The sequence below is a fragment of the Choloepus didactylus genome, chromosome 27 (assembly GCF_015220235.1).
Source record: "Choloepus didactylus isolate mChoDid1 chromosome 27, mChoDid1.pri, whole genome shotgun sequence".
In the NCBI taxonomy this organism is placed as follows: Eukaryota; Metazoa; Chordata; class Mammalia; order Pilosa; family Megalonychidae; genus Choloepus; species Choloepus didactylus.
Window position 1 is genome coordinate 14,539,685 of NC_051333.1, and position 19,090 is coordinate 14,558,774.

The window sequence follows — 19,090 nt, forward strand, 5'->3', positions numbered from 1 at the left end:
CTACCCCGCCACGCAGGGGTTAACCGATACTCCTCCCCCCCCCCCCCGTCCCGGGGAATGCACCGAGGCCCCGCCCCGCCGGACGTGACGTGATGACGCATACGGGGCGGAAATTGGCTTCATCTCGCCCATCTCCGTCAATGAGGGCTGCCTTAGAACTTCAGACGCTGGTCCAGGGCGTGGGGGCTTTGGTGTCCTGGCTGTGGGTGGTCCCAGGGGGTTTCCGAGTGTGGCGGGGCGGGAGAAGGTGTACGGCCTCCCCACAACACCCGGCGCCGGCAGCCGCGCACCCGCTTTTCACACAGACGTGGGTTCGAGTCCCATTAATGTCTTTTTCTAGCTTTGGTACCTTGTAAAGGGGACTTGCACCTTACCCTTCCCCCCACCCCGCCTCCCGCTCCGGGTTCGGTTTTCTCACTTGTAAAATGAGGCTACACAATAATATTTAATTGTTCCATTAACTATGTGTTCAATGTCACAGAGTCTGGCACTTTTACTAGGGAAACCGGCCCAGAAAGTGAAAGAATTTGTCTAAGGTCAACTAGTGAGGGGCAAAGCCAGGACCGTCGCTTTTAAAGCTAGGATGCCAGGTTTCAAGCCAGAGGGGGCCTTGTCCTTCAATAGAGCCAAGGGCTGATGGCTTCTGGAAAGAACTGTACACTGATGGCTCCATGATACAACAGGATACTGAGGGTCCCTGGACAGAGCCACACAGTGATGGCTCCCAGCCACAACAGAACAGCCCGGAAACAAGCTGGCCCTGATCGCTTCCCAGCAAAGATACCGATGCCTCCAACACTCATTTCCTATATGATCTTCCCCAACAGACTTGACTCCTCTGAGCCTCAGTTTCCTCCTCTGTAAAATGCGGAGAGTGATGATAATTTCCTCACTGGGTTGTTAGAGACACTATTATTTATTTACAACATTTGTGCACTTGCGTTGGGCCAAGCACTGTACTCACTATACCCCAAATCTTGTGAAGTAGGAATGCTCATCCATCCCCCCACCCCCCGGCAGAGGCAAGGAAATGGAAAGGCAAAGCAGCACATCCGCACATCCAGGTTGTGTGGATTCAGATGCAGGCCCATCTAATTCAAAGTCTGGTCTTTTGGTCCCTACTGGGTGACATAACGTGCTTTTGAGGCTGAGGGGTGTTGGAGGGAGAGCTGAAAGTAAAAGTATTTTCTATAAATCAGATCACATCCCTTCTCTGCTCTCAACAGCCCATGGTTCCCATTCCACTCAAGGTAAAAACCCTGGTCCTCACTGTGCCCCATCGTGCCCTACAGGATCTAACTCCAGTCCCCACCCACCCCCACCCCCACTGGCATCATCTCCCTCTCTGCCCTTATCATTCTGCCCATTGGCCTCTTTGCTATTCTCCCAAGATACCTAGCACCCTCCCACCACAGGGCCTTTGCAATGGCTGTTCCCCCTGCCTGGGAATGCTCTTACCCAGACTCCCTCGGGTCTTTGCTCAAACATCACCTCCTCAGTGAGGCCTTCCCTGAACATCCTATTTGAACTCACAATCTTCTCTCAACTCTCTGCCCTCTTCCCTGCTTAATTTTCGTTTAATACCTGTCATTTATTTATAAACTTGTTTATTTTGTTGTGTCCCCTGCCAGGAGCCAACACCATGAAGGACAAGGATTTTTGTTTGTTTTGTTCCTTGATGGGTCCCCAGTGCCTAGAAAAACACCCAGTAAGTGCTTACTAAATGTGTTGAAAGAAAAGAATTTTCTACAAGAAATCTCGTTTTAGCACGTAGAGCACTTGTTCTGTACCAGACTCTGTGCTGAGCTCTTTACAGACACTATTTCACTGTCTCTCTCACCAACCCTGAGGAAGAGGGGATGCCATGGCCCCATTTTACAGATGCAGCCACCGAGGCTCAGAGGTCTGCCAGCCTCAAGCCTTTGCTTGTAGCACAGTCGGTCACAGCCTTGTAGTGTTAGTTATTGTCATAGGTGCTTTTTATATCTTTTGCCCTCAAGGTGAGCTGCCGCCCAGCTCCTGAGTCAGACCCCCACTGTCTGCTGAGGGAGGTGGGTGGGGTTTCTGTTTTGAAACTGAGTAAACGCAGGGGAGGGACATGAGTACAGACACAAGGTCGAGGCTATAAAATGATTCATCTCTTTAGAGACCAATGAGATGTCAGAGACAGGATCCCCCCTGGGCCTATCATACAGGCTGGGAAGTCGAGGCCCAGAGAAGGTCAAGGGCTCTTCTGAGGTCACACAGCATAGGCCTGATTCCCAACAAGACAGGGAGGCCAGGGGCAGGGAGGTCCTATGGAGGGAGTGTCACATTCCTTGCTCTCCTAGCCGTGGGAGAGAGGACCCAGCCAGCTGCTTCTATTCCAGACTGTGAGAAGAGGGTGAGTCAGCCTGTTGTTTGGGGAGCAGACTTTGAGCCTCCCCCCACCCCCCTCACACACACACCCTGATAGCTGGGAGCTGGTTTTCTGGGATGTCAAGGTTCCTGACTCAGCACTGGGAATCTTGGCTTTGTGTGTTCTGAGAAATGTCAGGCCTACAGGAAAGAGAGGGCTCCCACTGGCGCCATCCCACCAGTGGGTGGGAGCAAAGAGACAGCGAGGTGGAGGAGGGAGCGGGGAGGCCCGTTTGCAAGGTGCTGAGTGTAAGTGAGGGGGTTTATGTACACGGGAGAGTTGCGGGTGTGAGAGGGAGACAGTTGGCCAGCAAGGCAGGGGGTTTATAGGTACAAGGGAGGAGGCTGGGTGTCAAGATGTGGGTGAGCGAAGTGGAGGGGCGACATGTGCCAGGAAAATGTTTGCTGTGAAGTCTGTGTGTTCAAAGGAGAAGTGTGGAGCGGGCCAGGAGAATACAAGGAGAAAGGAGGCGCTGGCAAAGAGATCTGGCACAGAGAAGTGTGGCGTTTGTAAGGGAGAGCGACGATATTTGCAAAAAAGACATGCTGGGAACGGAAAGGTCCACCGTGAGCAAGGCGCTGTGAGGTGAGTGGAAGGCCGTAAGAAGCCACGTGCGTGCTCACGCCATGCACCCGCAACACGCCCGCAATACCCAATAGACCCCGACGCCCACCCTTAGGCCCCCGCCCCACAGCCTTGGCCCCGCCCCGGGCCCGCCCCCTCGCGCACAGCGAGGCGAGCTTCGTGCCTATCAGCGAGCCGCTCTTTCGCCATTGGCTAGCTGACCGGAGTGGGCGGGGCACGGAGGCTCCCGGAAGCACCAGAGGCCCCGCGCGGTGTGGAGTCGGAGTCACGGAGCTGTGGGTGCCTAGCAACAGAGGGGAAGGCGGTGCCTGGCAACGAGGGGGGGCGCTCAGAAAAGTGGAAAGGTAGTCCTGGAGGATCTGTGGGTGTCTAGCAACGGGGGAGAACCCTAGCAACGGTGTGGGGGGGACAGGGGTAAAGTAACCCGGGCTTGGGGGGGGGTGCACGCGAGAAGAGCTATGGGTTCCTAGCAACGTGGGGAGCCAAGAGAAACTGTGGGGGCCTATTAACGGGAAAGAAGTCTCTGGGGCGAGGGGTGAGAATCTTAGAGAGGGTGGACACAGGTGGGGACCTGACAAAGAAGGGGGGGCGAAAGCAGCCCCACAACCCATATCTAAAAAATCCCTCCTGTTCCCCCCCAGCTGATGTGACTGGAGATGGGGGGCTTACTGCGGGGGACCTGTGGACAGCTGGGCCGGACTATTGGTCTGTCTCATGGGGCTCTGGAGCCTGGGCCCCACTGGTGGGTAAGAGGCAGGGGAGGGGTCCCAGAGGGGAAGAGGCAGGAGGGAGGCTTCTGGGGGTAAATGGACAGGGATGGGTCCAAAAGAGCCATTCCTTACCGAAGTCTGTGTCTCTTGCAGGGGCCAAGTGGGAGTTCTTGGGCCCAAAGGTTTCATCAGGACAGGCCTGGTAGAGGCCTGGGTGAGGAGGACATTCGCAGGGCACGGGAGGCTCGGCTCCGGAAGACACCGCGGCCCCAGGTATCAGTGCCCCATCCCAGCGACACCCTGTGAGGGCCCCTGGAGCTTCGGGAAGGGAGAGCCAGCAGGTTGGTTTGGCCCTGTGGGCCCGGTGCTGACCCTCCCGCCCTCAGATCCTCTCCCTATTTCCCAGCTGAGTGACCGCTCTCGAGAACACAAGGTGCCCGCCTCCCGCGTCAGCCGCCTGGCCAACTTTGGGGGTAGGTGTGACTGTGGAGAAGCGTGACCTAGTCCAGAGGGGGTGGCATTTACAGAACACAGCAAAAGAAAGAAAATCAGAGCAGAGAGAAGAGAGATAAAGGCAGAGGTCCATAGAGCCAAGAGAAATAGAATGTAAATGATGACAACTTTTATTGTGAACTTCAGATGTGCAAGTTCCCATATGCACATTGTTCTTCTGCACTGTTTCTAATGAGTGTTTATTTCCATTTTATAGATGAGGATATGGAGGCTAAGAAAAGAGAGGTGACTTGCCTCAAATTCACACAGCAGGATGGTTCAAACATCAGGTCACAACCTTCATGAAATCATTTTGTAGGTTGCAACCATCATTAAAAACAAGAAAGATAGAATAGAAAATGGGACTATACCTATATAATAAGGGAAAGTATTGATTTGTGAACCTTACTATGTTATATTAACATCATAATATAAAACCATTATATTTGTGAACCATTTGTTGTTCTGTACCAGTTACTGTGGATCATGGTTCAAGTTTTAAAGATACTTATTCACAGAATAAAGAGGCAGTCAAGTGCAGTGGTTAAAGCTTTGGCACCAGGCTTTCAGGGGTTCAAGGTCCGATTCTGCTATTTCATCACCTTATTACTCCGACCAAGTTACTTCACTTCTCTGAGCCTTGGTTTCCTTTTCTGTAAAGCATTTTTTTCTGTAAAACCTATCTCATGAGGATGTGAGGATAAAGTAAGTCGGTGTCTGTAAGGCACTGGGAACAGTACCTGGCATGTAGAAAGGGGTCAGAAGATGTCAAGTACAATTATTTACAGAGAGGGTGACAGGGAAAGAAGCAGAGACACAAAATGTCCTTATGCCGAGGAGAGAGGGGGAAGCAGAGGAAATCAGAGGCAGAGGGATAACAGAAAAGGACTTGACAGAAACAAGTCAAGACAGAGGTGTCAGGTGGAGAGAAGGAGAGATGGAGAAATGGTGGACTTAAGAAAAGGAGAGAGGACATAAAGAAGAGGAGGTAGGGCAGAGAAACAGGAGTCACGGGAAGACAGAGCACCCTGGGGGATCATCTTAAACTTGACAGCACATTAAAATCACTGGAGTACTTTAAGAAAAAAATTTCCAGGCCTTAACTCAACTAGTTAATTCAGGATCTCAGGGGTGGGCCTGGGCATCGTATTTATAAAAGTGCCTCAGATAATTCTAACGTGCAGCCAGGGCTGAGAACTGCTGGCTCAGGAGAGACATGGAGGGAGGCATAGAGAAAGAAGTGGCCTCATATTGAAGGGATCCCCAAGCAGGGAAAGAGTGAGTAAGAAACCCAGTTGGAGACAGAGAGACAAAAATTTGGCAATAAAGAGTCAGAGAGGCGGTTGTTCGTCCGAGAGATGGAGAGGAGAGTGGGGCAAGGGGGTGATTGCCTGGGACAAGCGGGCACTCAAGCTCCTCTCTCACTCCCCAGGACTGGCTGTGGGCTTGGGGCTGGGAGCGCTGGCCGAGGTGGTCAAGAAGTCCCTATCGGGAGGACGTTTACAATCAGGTGAGTGAGCCACACTGCCTGGGTTCAGACCCTGGCCTTGCGGTGTGACCTGGGGAGACAGGCTTCCCCTCTCTGAGTTCCAGTTTCGTCATCTGAAAAACGGAGGTGATGATAGTGTACCCATCCTGTAGGATTGTCCTGAAGCAGATAGGACAAAGCTATGCCGCTATCAGGGCCTTGATTAGTAGAAGCATATCATCTGATAAAAAGTTAAACCCGTCAGGATTTAAGTTCCTAACTCTGAGCAGGAGAAGAAAGCTGAAAATAGGACTCCAATGGAGATCTGTTGTACAAAGAGGTGGAATTAGGTGTTTAGAGAGAAGAATTTGTGGGTGAGATTCCCTAAGAAAGGTAATGTCTTGAAGCAAAGCAGGAGTGGATAAGTGGATCTTCTAGATTAAAAGGAGACTAAATGTTAGAGAAGCTTGATATAGGCAACCTACTCTCAAATGTTTAGATAAATATAGATATAATGTCTAAAATGCTAAAAGTTGGTAAATCTGGGTATCTAGGTAAGGGATAGATATTGGAGTTTTGTGTATTTTTTTTTTAATTATTTTTGCAACTTTCCTGTAAGTTTGGAGTTACTTCAAAATAAAAAACTAAAAAAAAGAAGAGTCCTGGGCTGGCAGATAGATGCGTGGACCTTGATTGGATCTCAGTTTGAAAAAAAACAACTGTAAAGACTTTGAGGGGACAATTGGGGAAATTTGAGCTTGGACTGGGTGGTGCATGAGAGAATTAGGGTTAATTTTATTAGTTGTGTTAGGGTGTGATGATGGCACTATGATTATGTGGGGGAATTCACAGCAGAAAAATACCGAGGCTTTTAGGTTTTAGGGGTTAAGTGCACCTACATTCAAGTGGGTCAGCAAAAAGAATTGTAAGCCTGTAAGTGTGAACAGGCACATGCACAGCTAAAGTAGATGAGGCAGAATGTGACGATGTTGAATCAAGCTGCAGGGTGTGGGGCTTTTCCTACAACAGGTGACAACTTCTCTGTTTGGATTGTTTTCAAAATAAAATTTGGGGTGGGGGAGGATTAGGCTTTAGAATGAGGCAGACTTGAACCTACACCCTGCTCTGCCACTTCCCTGCTGTCTGACCCCGGGTCAGCCACTGCCCTTCTCTGTCTCTTGTTTCCTCATCTTGAAAATTAAGGTACTTGTAGTTCTTCCTGGGGTCCTGTTGGATTCATCCAGGGAATCCACAAGGACACTTAGAATTCTGCCTGGCAAAAGTTGAGCACACAATAAGAATTTTTGTTAGGTAAATAAAGCTTAATAAACACTTTACTGAAGAATAGTTCATTTTGCATACAGAAACGTGCCCATATAAGTGTACAGCTTGAAGCATCTTCACAAAGTAGACACATCTGTGCACCCAGATCAGAAAATCCTAGAACAGCAGTTGTCAAACTTTTTGGTCTTGGGATCTCTGCACAACCTGAAAACTGATGAATGGATAAACAAACTGTGGCACATCCATGCAGTGGAATATTATTTGGCCATAAAAAGGAATGAAGTTTTAAGCGTGCTACAACATGGATGAACCTTGAAGACATTGATTGAAAGCAGCCAGACACAAAAGGTCACATATTCTATGATTCCTTTTATATGAAACATTCAGAATAGGCAGAGCTATAAAGACAGAAAGTAGATTCATGGTTGCCTAGAGCTGGGGGACTTGGGAGGAATGGGGTTCTGGGTTACTTTGTAGGGTGGTGAAAATGTTCTAAAATTGATTGTGTTGATGATTAGACAACTCTGAATGTACTAAAACCCACTGAATGACACTTTAAATGGTTGAATTCCATGATATGTGAATTATATCTCAGTAAAGCTGTTAAAAAATATATGGAGGTCCCAAAGAAGCCAGTTTATGTGGATTATATTTATTGGTATTTACTCTATTAGAGATTAAAACTGAAAACACAATTTACTCTCTTAGAGATTAAAACTGAAACACACACCCACTTTCCATTAGCCGTCAGAGCCATGACATCACACACCAGGAAGCCTCTGGAAAGGCTCGTGAGAGAATGAGAGGGGAAAAGAGCAAATAACATATTATTATTATGAAAACAATTTTGATCTCACAGACCCTCTCCCCCTCCGCAAAGGGTCTGGAAGACCCCCAGGGATCCCCAGACCACACTTCAGAATTGCGGCCCTGGAAGTTCTTCAGAAGACCCTCTTGTGTCCCCTTCTAGTTCATCCCCCACCAAGGGTGACCATTGGCTTGACTTCTGACCCCTTAGATTCGTGTGGCCGGTGTTTGCTCTTTATATAAATGGAATCAGAGAGTGTATTCTCCTACGTGCCTGGCTTCTTTCACTCAATGTCATATCTATGAGACAAATCCATGTTCTTGAGCGTGGTTGTAGATTTCTTTATCCTGTACAGTAGTATTCTACCCTGCAACTGTTGCATAATTTGTTGATTCCTTCTATCGATGGTCATTTGGGTTGTTTCCAGTTTGAGACTATTAGAAATAGTATAGTTGTGAACATCCTTTTCATATCTGTTGGTGGACACACTGATCCATTTCTTCTGGGTATATACCTAGAGAGGAATTACATTGGGTATATATTTGTGTAGCTTTCACAGAAACATCCCAAACATTTTCCCAAGGACTAGTGCCATGACACACTTACTATCAGGATATGAGAGTTCAGGTTGCTCTGTGTCTTTGTCCACGCTTGGTATTGTCTTTTTCATTTTAGTCATTCCAGTGGGTGTGCAGTGGTATTCTATTTTTGTGATTGTAAGACTAATGATTATTCTCCCCTCCCTAGAGGGCAACTCCCAGCTGAGCTCCAACCCTTTCCTGTCGGAGGCCAACGCTGAGCGGATTGTGCAGACCTTGTGTACAGTTCGGGGGGCCGCCCTCAAGGTTGGCCAAATGCTCAGCATCCAGGGTACAGCACGACCCTCGACGCTTGACCCTGCTTCCACCCCCCCACCCCCCACCCCCAAGCCCCGACTTCAGATATTCACCCAGAGGCCCCTCCTTGCCTCCTCCCTCACTGCTTCCCTTGTCCTTCTCTCTCCCCAGACAACAGCTTCATTAGCCCCCAGATACAGCGCATTTTTGAGCGAGTCCGCCAGAGTGCTGACTTCATGCCTCGCTGGCAGATGGTGGTGAGTGCTCAGTGGGGTAGGGCTGGCAAAGGGTCAGGCTCCATCACTCCAGCCCCACCTGCTCAACCCTCTTGGAGTCATTGCTTTACTTGCTGTCTTACTGTGAGTCTCAGTTTCCCCCTCTGTAAAATGGGGAATACCAGAGCACACACCCCATAGCATAGTGTTGATGATTAAGTGAGAGAAAGGTTCAGGGTGCTTAGTACCGTGACCAGCCCAGAGTCAGGGCTCTGTCGGGGCTGAAAAGGGGCAGCAAAGCACCAAAGCTAAAGGCTGGGCTGCTTGGGTTCTGACCCTGTCTCTGCCCCTTAACACCCGTGTGATCTCGGGCACACAGCTCAACCTCCTGTGCCTGAATTACCTCATCTGTGAAATGGGGATGGTGACGGCAACATTGACATCATGGGGTTACAGCATTTAGAGTACATAAAGCTCTCCAGACAGCCCCTGACGCACAGATAGTGACGCGCAAGCGTCAACTAATTGTGACTGCTCTTTTAATTAAAGATCTTGTCATTAAATGGGTTGTCACAAAATCTGGCCCCTAGTAAGTGCCTAAGCTCTGAGCCAGCCTAGTAACCGAATGAGGGTATGGAGTCTGGAACCCAGGCACCTGCCTGCCTTCTGATGGCTTCCACTCGCTCGCCGAGTGACCTTAGGCAACCACTGCTCCTTTCTAAGCCATGTGGAACAGGACCCAGCCTGCAGGAAGCCCTCCGTAAATTTAGCACTTCTTTATCACATTAACTATGAGTTGATAATATTGCTATGCCAGGATAATAAAGGATTGCTCCAATCTTAACTATAAATAATAGCAGTCCCCACAAGAGCCTGTACAGCCTGGAGAGTGTGGGCTCGGGAGATGCCTGCTGGGCTGGGCCACCAGGTCCGCCACTGCGTCAGTTTCTTCGCCTGTAGAGTGGGGGAGCAGCGGAGAGCTTGGCCCAGCATGTGTTGTGTGCACGTAGCGAGCATCGTGGTAGTGACGTGTGAAGCGCTTGGCCCAGGGAAGGAACCATGCTGCCCCCTCCACGATGATGATGTGTGACCCCTCCCCTTAGAGAGTTCTCGAAGAGGAGCTCGGCAGGGACTGGCAGACCAAGGTGGCCTCCTTGGAGGAGGTGCCCTTTGCCGCTGCCTCCATTGGGCAGGTGCACCAGGGCGTGCTGAAGGACGGGACGGAGGTAGCTGTGAAGATCCAGGTGAGAGGGAGCCAGGCTAGGGGTGGGAGTGGGATCCCACCATCCCAGGGGAGTGACTCCTTCCCTCCCTCCCTTGAAGTACCCAGGTGTTGCCCAGAGCATCCGGAGTGACGTCCAGAACCTGCTGGTGGTGCTTAAGGCGAGCATGGCCCTGCCCGAGGGTGAGGTCCCGACTCCGCCCATAACGGAGGGAGGGGTGCCCCAGAGAGAAAGTGGAGCTGGACGGAAAGAGCACAGCCAACACGGGACAGGGTGTACACGCATGCACGTGAGTGTGTGTGAGTGAACGCTTAAGTCATGTGTTAGAGATAGGAAGAAGGGACGCCAGGGCAGGGAGAGGCCCAGAGCATGTGTGTGTGTTGTATGTGTACATGTGTGTGAGTGTGACTGTGTAAGAGTGAGAGACACCAAGACGGGGAGAGGCCCAGAGAGCACGAGTGTGTGTAGAAAGAAAAACTTAGAGATTCTGACAGAGAGACAGAACCCAGATGGAAAATCAGAAACAGATGTACAGAGGGTGTGCAGTGCAGAAAGAGGAATAGTAGGTGTGGAAAAGAACCACAGGAGCAGTAAGGGGGTGTAAACGGGACAGCATGCTGTGTTAGAGCACGTGAGAACGTGCCTGAAGAAGACGGACCAGCTGTGTGCATGTTGTGTGTGTATGTGAGGGAGGAAGAGATGGGCCTGGAGTGAGATTCAGAGGCAGAGACTCAGTCTGAGAGAGAGTGTGATAAACCAGAACAGCTGTAGCTGGCGTGTGTGACTAGGAAAGTGACGCCTGGGGACACAGGTAGACCTTGGGAGAGAGCCTCAGAAGAGACTGTGCTTGTGGAAAGGACAGAGGGACAGCACGATGTGGACGCGGGCGGAGACTGAATGTACATGTGTCTCAAGGGTGGGGACAGCAAGAGACAGAGGCAGGAGACACCCATGAGCAGGAGCCCGTGGGATAGAGCGGGTGGGGGGTCGAGCCGTGGCCTCTCCCGTGACGTGGCGGCCCCTCTCAGGCCTGTTTGCTGAGCAGAGCCTGCAGGCCTTGCAGCAGGAGCTGGCTTGGGAGTGTGACTACCGTCGTGAGGCGGCTTGTGCCCAGAACTTCAGGTGAGCCAAGTCACCCTCAGGCCCCTCAGGGACCGCCTCCCCCCAGCTTCTCTCCTCCCAGGCTCAGTGGGAAGAGGATGCCCCCACAGTTTCTGGCAGCTAGAGCCCTGGGGTGGGGCCGTCAGACTTTTCCTCTTTCTTTCATTCATTTGTCCATCCTTCACTACTTCATTTAATTCCTTGTGTCCTCATGAGCTTGGGCAGGCCCCTTCTTTCCTTGAGTGTCAGTTTCCTCATCTGTGGTCTGATACGGGAGATGGACTTGTCAACCGGCTATTGGTCAGACAGTGAGACACCATTATACCCACTGGAATGACAAGGATGAAAAAGTCAGTGCCAAGAGCTGGAAAGAGTGGGGCTCTGGAGCATCCTTTATACACTGGGCAGGAGGGGAAATTGGTATAAGCACTTCGGAAAACAGTTTGGCATCATCAAATAAGGCTAGATGTTCACATACCCTTCTACCCAACAGTTGCCCTCCTATTTAAGTACTCCAAGGACATTTGTGCCAGTACACCCCAATAGACATTTCTAGAAGGCTCAAAGCAGCATTTTTTACAATAGCCCCAAACTAGAAGCAGCACAGATCTTGAGCCACAGCAGGGTAGATTATGGTGTTTGGCAGTGGACTATTATATAGCAATGAAAAATGAATGTACTGCAGCTACACAGAACAATGTGGGATCTGAGACAACCCCTCCCCACTCCCAAACCCAATCTCCCAGTGCCCTTAGAATAAAATGCACATCCTTCCTCTAGCCTCTGCGCACCCTCTTGGCACCCCTCAGTCTACTGCAGCCACCCCAGTATCCCCAATGAGGGGCCTTGCTCACCTTTGCCTCCCAAAACGTACACGGATATACTTCTCTCGACATAGAATTGGTCTGTCTGTTGGAATGTGACCTCTGGGGGCAGGCCTTGGGACTGCCTCATCCTTTGCTCTCCCCCCAGCATTGCTCAGCTCAAAGGTGGTCACAGGGATGGATTCTTTGCCTTTGTTTACCAGGGTTCAGAGTAACAAATCATAGATTTTTATATTAGTGACTATTTGGGGGATGACAATTAATAAATTGATGAAAGAATAGTGCAGATCAAACTAAGTACTTTGAGGCTATTCTGGGAGCAATCTGAGGCCACTGAAATGTTTCAGGTAGCGAAGTGGCAACTGTGTCTCCTGCAGCACCCAGTTTAGGGGCGGCCATGGGAGCACTGCTGTGGAGATATGTGTGGAATGAGTGAATGAGATGTACGAGTGTTGGTCCAGTCGGGTATTGGCCATCACTCAGGGCAGGCAGGGGCTGCCCAGAGGCAGACAGAAGAGAAGAGAATAAAGAAAGCAAGGCCTGGACTATTCATGGAAGACCTCTCAGAGGAGGAGTGGGCCTCGAGCTGGGCCACAGGAGCCCAGACCCCCATCCCTCCCGCCCCAGGCAGCTGTTGGCAGATGACCCCTTCTTCCGGGTGCCAGCCGTGATCAAGGAGCTGTGCACAACACGGGTGCTGGGCATGGAGCTGGCCGGAGGGGTCCCTCTGGACCAGTGCCAGGGCCTGAGCCAGGACATCCGGAACCAGGTGCACAGGCTGGGGGGTCAGCAGGGAGGGGCTGGTGTGAGGGCTGGGGGGGGGGGGGGCAGACCTCACTGGGGTGTCCGTTACTCCTCCCCACCCCAGATCTGCTTCCAGCTCTTGAGGCTGTGTCTGCGGGAGCTGTTTGAGTTCCGATTCATGCAGACGGACCCCAACTGGGCCAACTTCCTGTATGATACCTCCAGCCACCAGGTTTGTTGATATGTGCCAGGGTCCTCTAGCTGCCATGACAGAGTCTCCCTGATACCTCAGTAGCACATCACAATAGTAGTTTATTACCCATGCAACCGGCTGGGGTGGCTCTCCTCCATGAGGTGATTCAGGGATCTTCTTCACTTTTGTGGTTGTGCCATCCCCTGGGCTCTTGCAATGCTCTGCTTCTAGTGAAAGGGGAAAGGGCAGTTGAGAAGGTAACTCCCCAACTGCTCTGTCCAGAAGCGACACATTTCCTTTATGAGTCCTTTGATGAGAACTAGTCCCATGGCCCAGCTAGGTGCAAGGGGTACTGGGAAATGGAGTCTCTGGCTGGGCAGTGGCTTCTTGGTGGCAGTGTGGCACTATAGAAGGGGGAGCAGAACTTTTGGAAAGCAGTTAGCCATCGCTACTACACTTGTCATTCATTTGGGAAACACTGAGCACCCACTCTCTGCCTGTGGACAGCAGCGACAAGCTCTCCTGCTTTTTGCCTTCTCAGAGTTCTCAGTCCAGTGGGGAAGCAGCCCTTTCCCCAGACAATGATGACCTAGACTGGTTAGGGCTATGATGTGGAAGCACGTGTCAGAGTAGTTGGTGCAGAAGGAAGACAGGCAGAGGGGTTGGGGCTGGGATGGGGGAGGCCCAAGGGGGTCGGGGAGCCCTGGACAAACCTGACCCAGCCTGGGGCAGGGAGGAGTGTTCCCAGCAGAGGGCACAGGGCACCAAGGCCTGGAGGGGAGAGTTTGGGCTGGAAGACTTTCAGCAGGCACGTGCACGTCTTCAACTTTACCTGATTGCCAAGAGGCTCTCCAAAGCCTGGGGAGCCATTTGGTCCCCAGAGGGATTTCTCTGAAATGCCAATCTGGCCAACACGTCCCTTTTGCAGCTCCCCAGCACCTTCAGGACCTCCAGGCCTCACTGAGCCTCTGCCCCTTGCCTTCCTCTTCCCCCACTGAGAACACCACCCTGCACCCCCTTCTAGGCTTATAGCCCACCCAGGTGTTTTTTCTAACCCTGGGGGGTAACATGAGTCCTGACATCTATTTCTTGGGTCCCAACAACATCCTTTGTTTTAATGGAATAAAGTAGAAAATATCAGTGTGTTGTAGATAGTAGAGTCATATTGTTTCAGGATATTTATATGTGTAAGTCTATACTGGCATCCAATATAAAATGCATTCCTTACTGCAAGTTGTGGTCTACAGTTTGAACTGTGTTATCCTGGGGAGACTCTTGAACGTGTTTTTACTGAGCATATTTTTAATAGTTGAGGCCAGGAACAACCACAGTGCTCACCAACCAGATAAATACGCCATGATGTATTCATAGCGGTGAAAACTAGGGATTGAGCTAGCGCTCCACAGAGCCCTGGGAACAGCTTGCAAAACTACACCAGCCAAAAGGAGCAAGTTGCAGGATAACAGTAGTGAATACCATTTACACAAAGCCTTAACACCTGCGGAACACAACTACATAATGTTGATGAGTGTGCATGTGTGTAGAAAATGTATAAACACACTCAGAAGGACAGGCCTAATTTCAGGGAAGTGGGGATCTTGGGAGGGGAGTGGGGGCACATGGGAGATGGGACCTGGGTTGGTAATATTTTATATTTTCAGCTGGGTGGTGGGATTTGTGGGTGTTCTTTACTTATCTCTATATTTTTAAATTGTTTTCTGGGCTTTTCTGCATGCCTAGAGTATGTTATTATATATAAAAGCAATTAAAATAAAAAAATAAGTAACAGCCTGAGCCCTCCAGCTGCCGTGTGGGGGTGGGTCGGATGACTAGAGGCCAAGAGCCCAGCGAGGTGGGGAGGGGGGGACAACACTTGCAGAAGAAGGGAGAAGGCAAGATCATGGGGAGGGAGAGATGGATGGATCTTGGCTGTCCTCCAATAGCCAGTGGGGGGCATTGACGGGCTCCCGGCACTCCTCTCACCATCCTTGTTCCCAGGTGACCTTGCTGGACTTCGGGGCAAGCCGGGAATTTGGGACCGAGTTCACAGACAATTACATCGAGGTGAGCACCCACCCCTCCCCTGCCACTCGCTCCCAGTCAGGGCCTCTGAAGGGCCAAAACCCAGAAAGAGACTGAGGCAGGGGTGAGGAGGAGAAACCCGGTATCTGAAGTAGAGAAATAATAAATATTAGTAATGTCAATAGCAGCCAGCAAGGACCAAGCACTTAATATTGTGCCGGGTGCTGTTTGAAGTGCTTTATGGACAGTGAGTAATTTAAGTCATGGAGCAAGCCCAGGGTAAGGGACCGTTATTGGCCCACAGTGGCCATCCTGTCAGTACCCCCTCCCCACCACCCTGCGCCCACAGCCCTCCCGGGCCCGGCCGGCTCCCTCCTCCCCCCAGGGGGCAACTCTGCTGCTCAGGAAGTGCAAGCGCACCCATTTAGCCCTGATGCCTCCCACCCCCTGGGGTCGCTTTGTCACAGAGGACACCATCTTGTTAATTTGTCGAGATTGGACATTCAACCTGGGTCTTCTAATCACTTCATATTTGATTCAAACATCCTCTGACACCCCCTCAGTCACAGCAGTGACCAAGGTCCCCACTTTCACAGTGCTCACAGTCCAGTGGGGGAGTGAGGGGCAGACAATGATAACCCCAAATGGTCAGAGCAGGGAGGGGAGAACCCAGGGGACTGTGGGAGCCCAGAAGAGAGGCCCAATCCAGGCTGGGGGTCAGGGACGGCTTCCTGGAGGTGGGGACGTCTGAGTTGAGACCTGAGGGATGAGGAGGACCATTCAGGAAGAGGCTAGGAGGTTTTCCAGACAGCATGTGCAAAGGCCAAGAGGAGAGAAAGGACAGCCCCATCAGAGCAGTGCTCCTCAAAAAGTATGTGCATGCAGATTCTGGGACAGTGGGTCTACAGTTGGACATGAGGTTCTGCATTTCCAACAAACTCCCAGGTGATGCCAGTGCTACCACACTTGGAGTAGTAGGGCCAGAGGACCACAGGTTCCCGTGCTGACTGGGAGGGCAGGTGGGGTGGAGCAGCAGCCAGCGGTGCAGCTGGAGCCCAGTCAGCCTCGGTCTTCAGGGCCACGCTTGTAGCTTGTTCTTGATCCTCTTGCCTTGGAGAGTCACGGAGACAATTTGGGCAGAGGAGAGATGATTTGAGCAAGGGAGGGTAGTCAGAATTAGAAAGCTCACTCAGAACGAGGATGGTCTTCAAGACTGGGGACCCTGTGCCCAGGGAGGCTGTGGGGAGAGATGCCCAGGGGACCGTTGGTGGAGCCGATGGGCTGGAGGTAGGGGCAGGATAGTGTTCACGACAGGGCCCAGGGCTCTGGCCTGGGGACTGAGGGATGGCACAGCTGCCGCTGAGTTGGACAGGAAGGAGGAGGGGGTAACCGCCCACCCCCACTCCTCCCAGTTCCCACGGGACCCTCTCTGCCCACCCTGGAATGAGGCACAAAGCCAAGGTCTCTCTGATTAGGTTGGACAGCACCCCCCACCCCCACCCCCTGCCTGCTTAGCAAGACCCTTCTGCCACCTCCGCAGCCTTTTCCAGTTATAAAGCCCTGTCGCACTCACCGGCCCCTGAGGACCACAGGCCCCACAGATGGCCAGACAGGCTTGGGCAGGGGGTCCTGAGACCCAGCATGCCAGCAGGAGCCAGAATGGAACTGCCAGATTTAATGCTGTGCCTCTGCCCTTTGCCCCCCTCAAAGGATAACCCACTGGTTAAGGGTTTGGTTTGGGAAACTTGGTCTTGCCACACCCCCTGGGCCAGCTTCTCCTTCTGTGCAGTACGGCCCCTCTTACCCACTTCTTCATAATAATAGTAGTCCATCATTTCATGGTGCCTCCTACGTGCAGGCACAGTGCTAAGTACATCCCCTCCCTTGTCCTCACAACAGCCCCTTGAGAAGGAGCCTTCATGAGCCCCGCTTCACAGGTGAGCCGGCCGAGGCGCGGAGCTGAAGCGACTCGCCCAGAGTCCTCAGCCAGCAGGCGGCACAGGGGATCAGCCCCCAGCAGGTGGCTCCAGCTCTGGGCTCTTAACTGCAGCCCTCGCCGAGGGAGCTGCCGCCTGGAGAGGTGCTTAGTGCAGCAAGCCCAGGGGCTCAGCCAAGACTCACCAAGACCTCCTGAGTGCCCCGTGCAGCTGGGACTAACTCCCAGGGACCCTTGCTCTCACGGGGTCAAAGTCCAGGTGGGGACAGACATCAGCCAGGCGGTCCCAGAGATGGCACAGGGGCAACCTCAGATGCAGTTCGGGTCACAGTCACGTTTGTCCCATTGAGTGTTTGGACCCAGGAGCAGCACTGGATACTTATTTTCTGCTGTGCCACTGCACTCTGGTAGTTTCCATGTTCTCAGCCAGCTGGGAAGAACCCCTGCCCCTGTCCCCCAAACCCCCCAGGTCTGGAACAGTCTTCAGGGAGACACAGACGGGGGTAAGGTGGGGAGGGAGAGGCTTCTGGGTGAGAGGGCCAGGTGAATAAGAATGGAGGTGGTTCCTGGAGCTCCCGTCTCCAGCCCTCCAGACCCCCTGAATGGCTCAGCTTTGACCCTCTGCCCCACACCCATCTCTCCAGGTGGTGAAGGCTGCAGCCGATGGGGACAGTGATCGGGTCCTGCAGAAATCCCGGGACCTCAAATTCCTCACAGGCTTTGAAACCAAGGTTGGGAGACACTGGGGAAAAGGGGGCCGTGTCCATCCTGGGGTGGAGGAGTGGGGGTCTGCTAATCTGTATGGGGGAAATGGGGGCCTGCTTATGTCTGTTGAGGGGCTCTGGGGAAGGAATAAGGGGAAATGGGGTCTGCTTATCTCTATTAGGGAGAGTGGAGGCTGACTGTCTATACTGGGGAAACTGGGGGAGTGGGGAACTCTAGGGGGTTGCTTATCTGTACTGAGGGGTTCTTGGGAAGGAGTAGGGGGAAATAGGCTGCTTGACTACTGGGGAACCCTGGAAAAAATGGGCACCACTTGTCTTTTATGGGAGGACTGGGCTGCTAGTCAGTACTGGGGGTTCTGGGACGTGGGGGCTGCTTGCCTGTGATAAAGTGGAGGACCCCTCATCTATTGGAGGCTCTGAGAGGAAGTGAGGGTCTGTTTTTGAGGGGAAGAAAGGGGGCTGCTTGTCTACTAGGGGCCCGGGAAGGAGTAGGGGCTTACTATCTTTGAAGGAATTGGGGGCTTCTTGTTTATACTTGAAGCTCTGGAGGGAGTGGGGGCTTTTTGTTTCTTGTGCGTTCAGTGGGGGGGCTGTATGTCCACACTGGGTGCATCTGCTGTGACCCCCCCCCCCATCCCAGGCATGCTCAGACGCCCATGTGGAGGCGGTGATGATCCTGGGAGAGCCCTTCGCCACCCAGGGCCCCTATGACTTCGGGGCTGGGGACACCGCCCGCCGCGTGCAGAGCCTCATACCCGTGCTGCTGCGGCACCGGCTGCGCCCCCCACCTGAGGAGACCTACGCTCTGCATCGCAAGCTGGCAGGGGCCTTCCTGGCCTGTGCACGCCTTCGTGCCAACATCTCCTGCCGGGACCTCTTCCAGGACACCTACCAGCGTTACTGGGCGAGCCGCCAGGCCAGCCCCACTCCGCTGCCTCGGGCCAGGGGGGACCTCCTGCACTGAGACACCTGCTAACCCCCACGGACCCCTCACTGCCCCTCCACCCAGGAGTGCCAGCCCCACTGTGGGCCGTCTCCTGCTATGGGGCCTCCTATCCCTTCACCCTGTGCTCCAGGTCTGGGGAGCTCTCCTGGTCTCCCCAGTCTTGCCCAGTTTCTTCCTTGGCCTTCTGAATTTCAGGTCCCAATATCCTTCCCCTTCCCACTCCAAAGGGGCCCTAAGCCAGGGAGCCAATTAACTTATTTGTGCCTCCATTTGAGGGAGCCTTAGGCCCCCCACAAGCCATCTTTGAAATCCAGACTCATCTAGAGGGGAGCCTGTCACCTCTGCCTCAGACCCCACCCGGGAAAGGGGACGGGGCTTTATGGTTGGTGCAGCCCTCACCTTTGCCTCCCTCCTCCACCAGCTGCCTCCCCGCTTTCCAATGTCTGTGTGTGTTGGGGGTGGGGTGGGGAGGTGGGGAGAGTTTGAACCTTCAGTCCGAATAAAAGCGCCCCCCCCTTCCCCCAGCTCTTTTCTCTGCGCTGGGGGGGCAGGGGGGAGGGAGCTCGCGGGCATCGCCAAG

General features: G+C 52.6%; 1 protein-coding gene across 3 annotated transcripts; it reads left to right on the forward strand.

Annotated features, from left to right (window-relative positions):
• Nucleotides 1–2,676: 2,676 nt before the first annotated feature.
• Nucleotides 2,677–19,029, forward strand: COQ8B (coenzyme Q8B). 3 transcript variants are annotated; one of them, XM_037819529.1, is made up of 16 exons: nucleotides 2,677–2,983; nucleotides 3,180–3,327; nucleotides 3,625–3,729; nucleotides 3,847–3,966; nucleotides 4,100–4,166; nucleotides 5,618–5,695; nucleotides 8,493–8,615; nucleotides 8,753–8,838; nucleotides 9,900–10,040; nucleotides 10,120–10,201; nucleotides 11,048–11,141; nucleotides 12,572–12,713; nucleotides 12,813–12,920; nucleotides 14,880–14,945; nucleotides 17,484–17,570; nucleotides 18,205–19,029. In XM_037819529.1, exons 3-16 carry the CDS (start codon nucleotides 3,640–3,642, stop codon nucleotides 18,526–18,528), a joined length of 1,608 nt encoding a protein of 535 aa, XP_037675457.1. In that variant the 5' UTR covers nucleotides 2,677–2,983; nucleotides 3,180–3,327; nucleotides 3,625–3,639; the 3' UTR covers nucleotides 18,529–19,029. The 3 variants fall into 3 exon arrangements, with proteins under 3 accessions (XP_037675457.1, XP_037675458.1, XP_037675460.1); XM_037819530.1 differs by lacking the exon at nucleotides 3,180–3,327; XM_037819532.1 differs by lacking the exons at nucleotides 2,677–2,983; nucleotides 3,180–3,327 and having other exon boundaries at nucleotides 3,649–3,725.
• The last annotated feature ends 61 nt before the right edge of the window (nucleotides 19,030–19,090 follow it).

Coding starts and splice junctions, on each gene's coding strand:
- COQ8B (XM_037819529.1), top strand. CDS start 3,640: ATGGGGGGCTTACTGCGGGGGACCTGTGGACAGCTGGGCCGGACTATT. Junction 3,730..3,846: donor AGCCTGGGCCCCACTGGTGG/GTAAGAGGCAGG, acceptor TGTCTCTTGCAG/GGGCCAAGTGGGAGTTCTTG. Junction 12,921..14,879: donor ATGATACCTCCAGCCACCAG/GTTTGTTGATAT, acceptor CCTTGTTCCCAG/GTGACCTTGCTGGACTTCGG.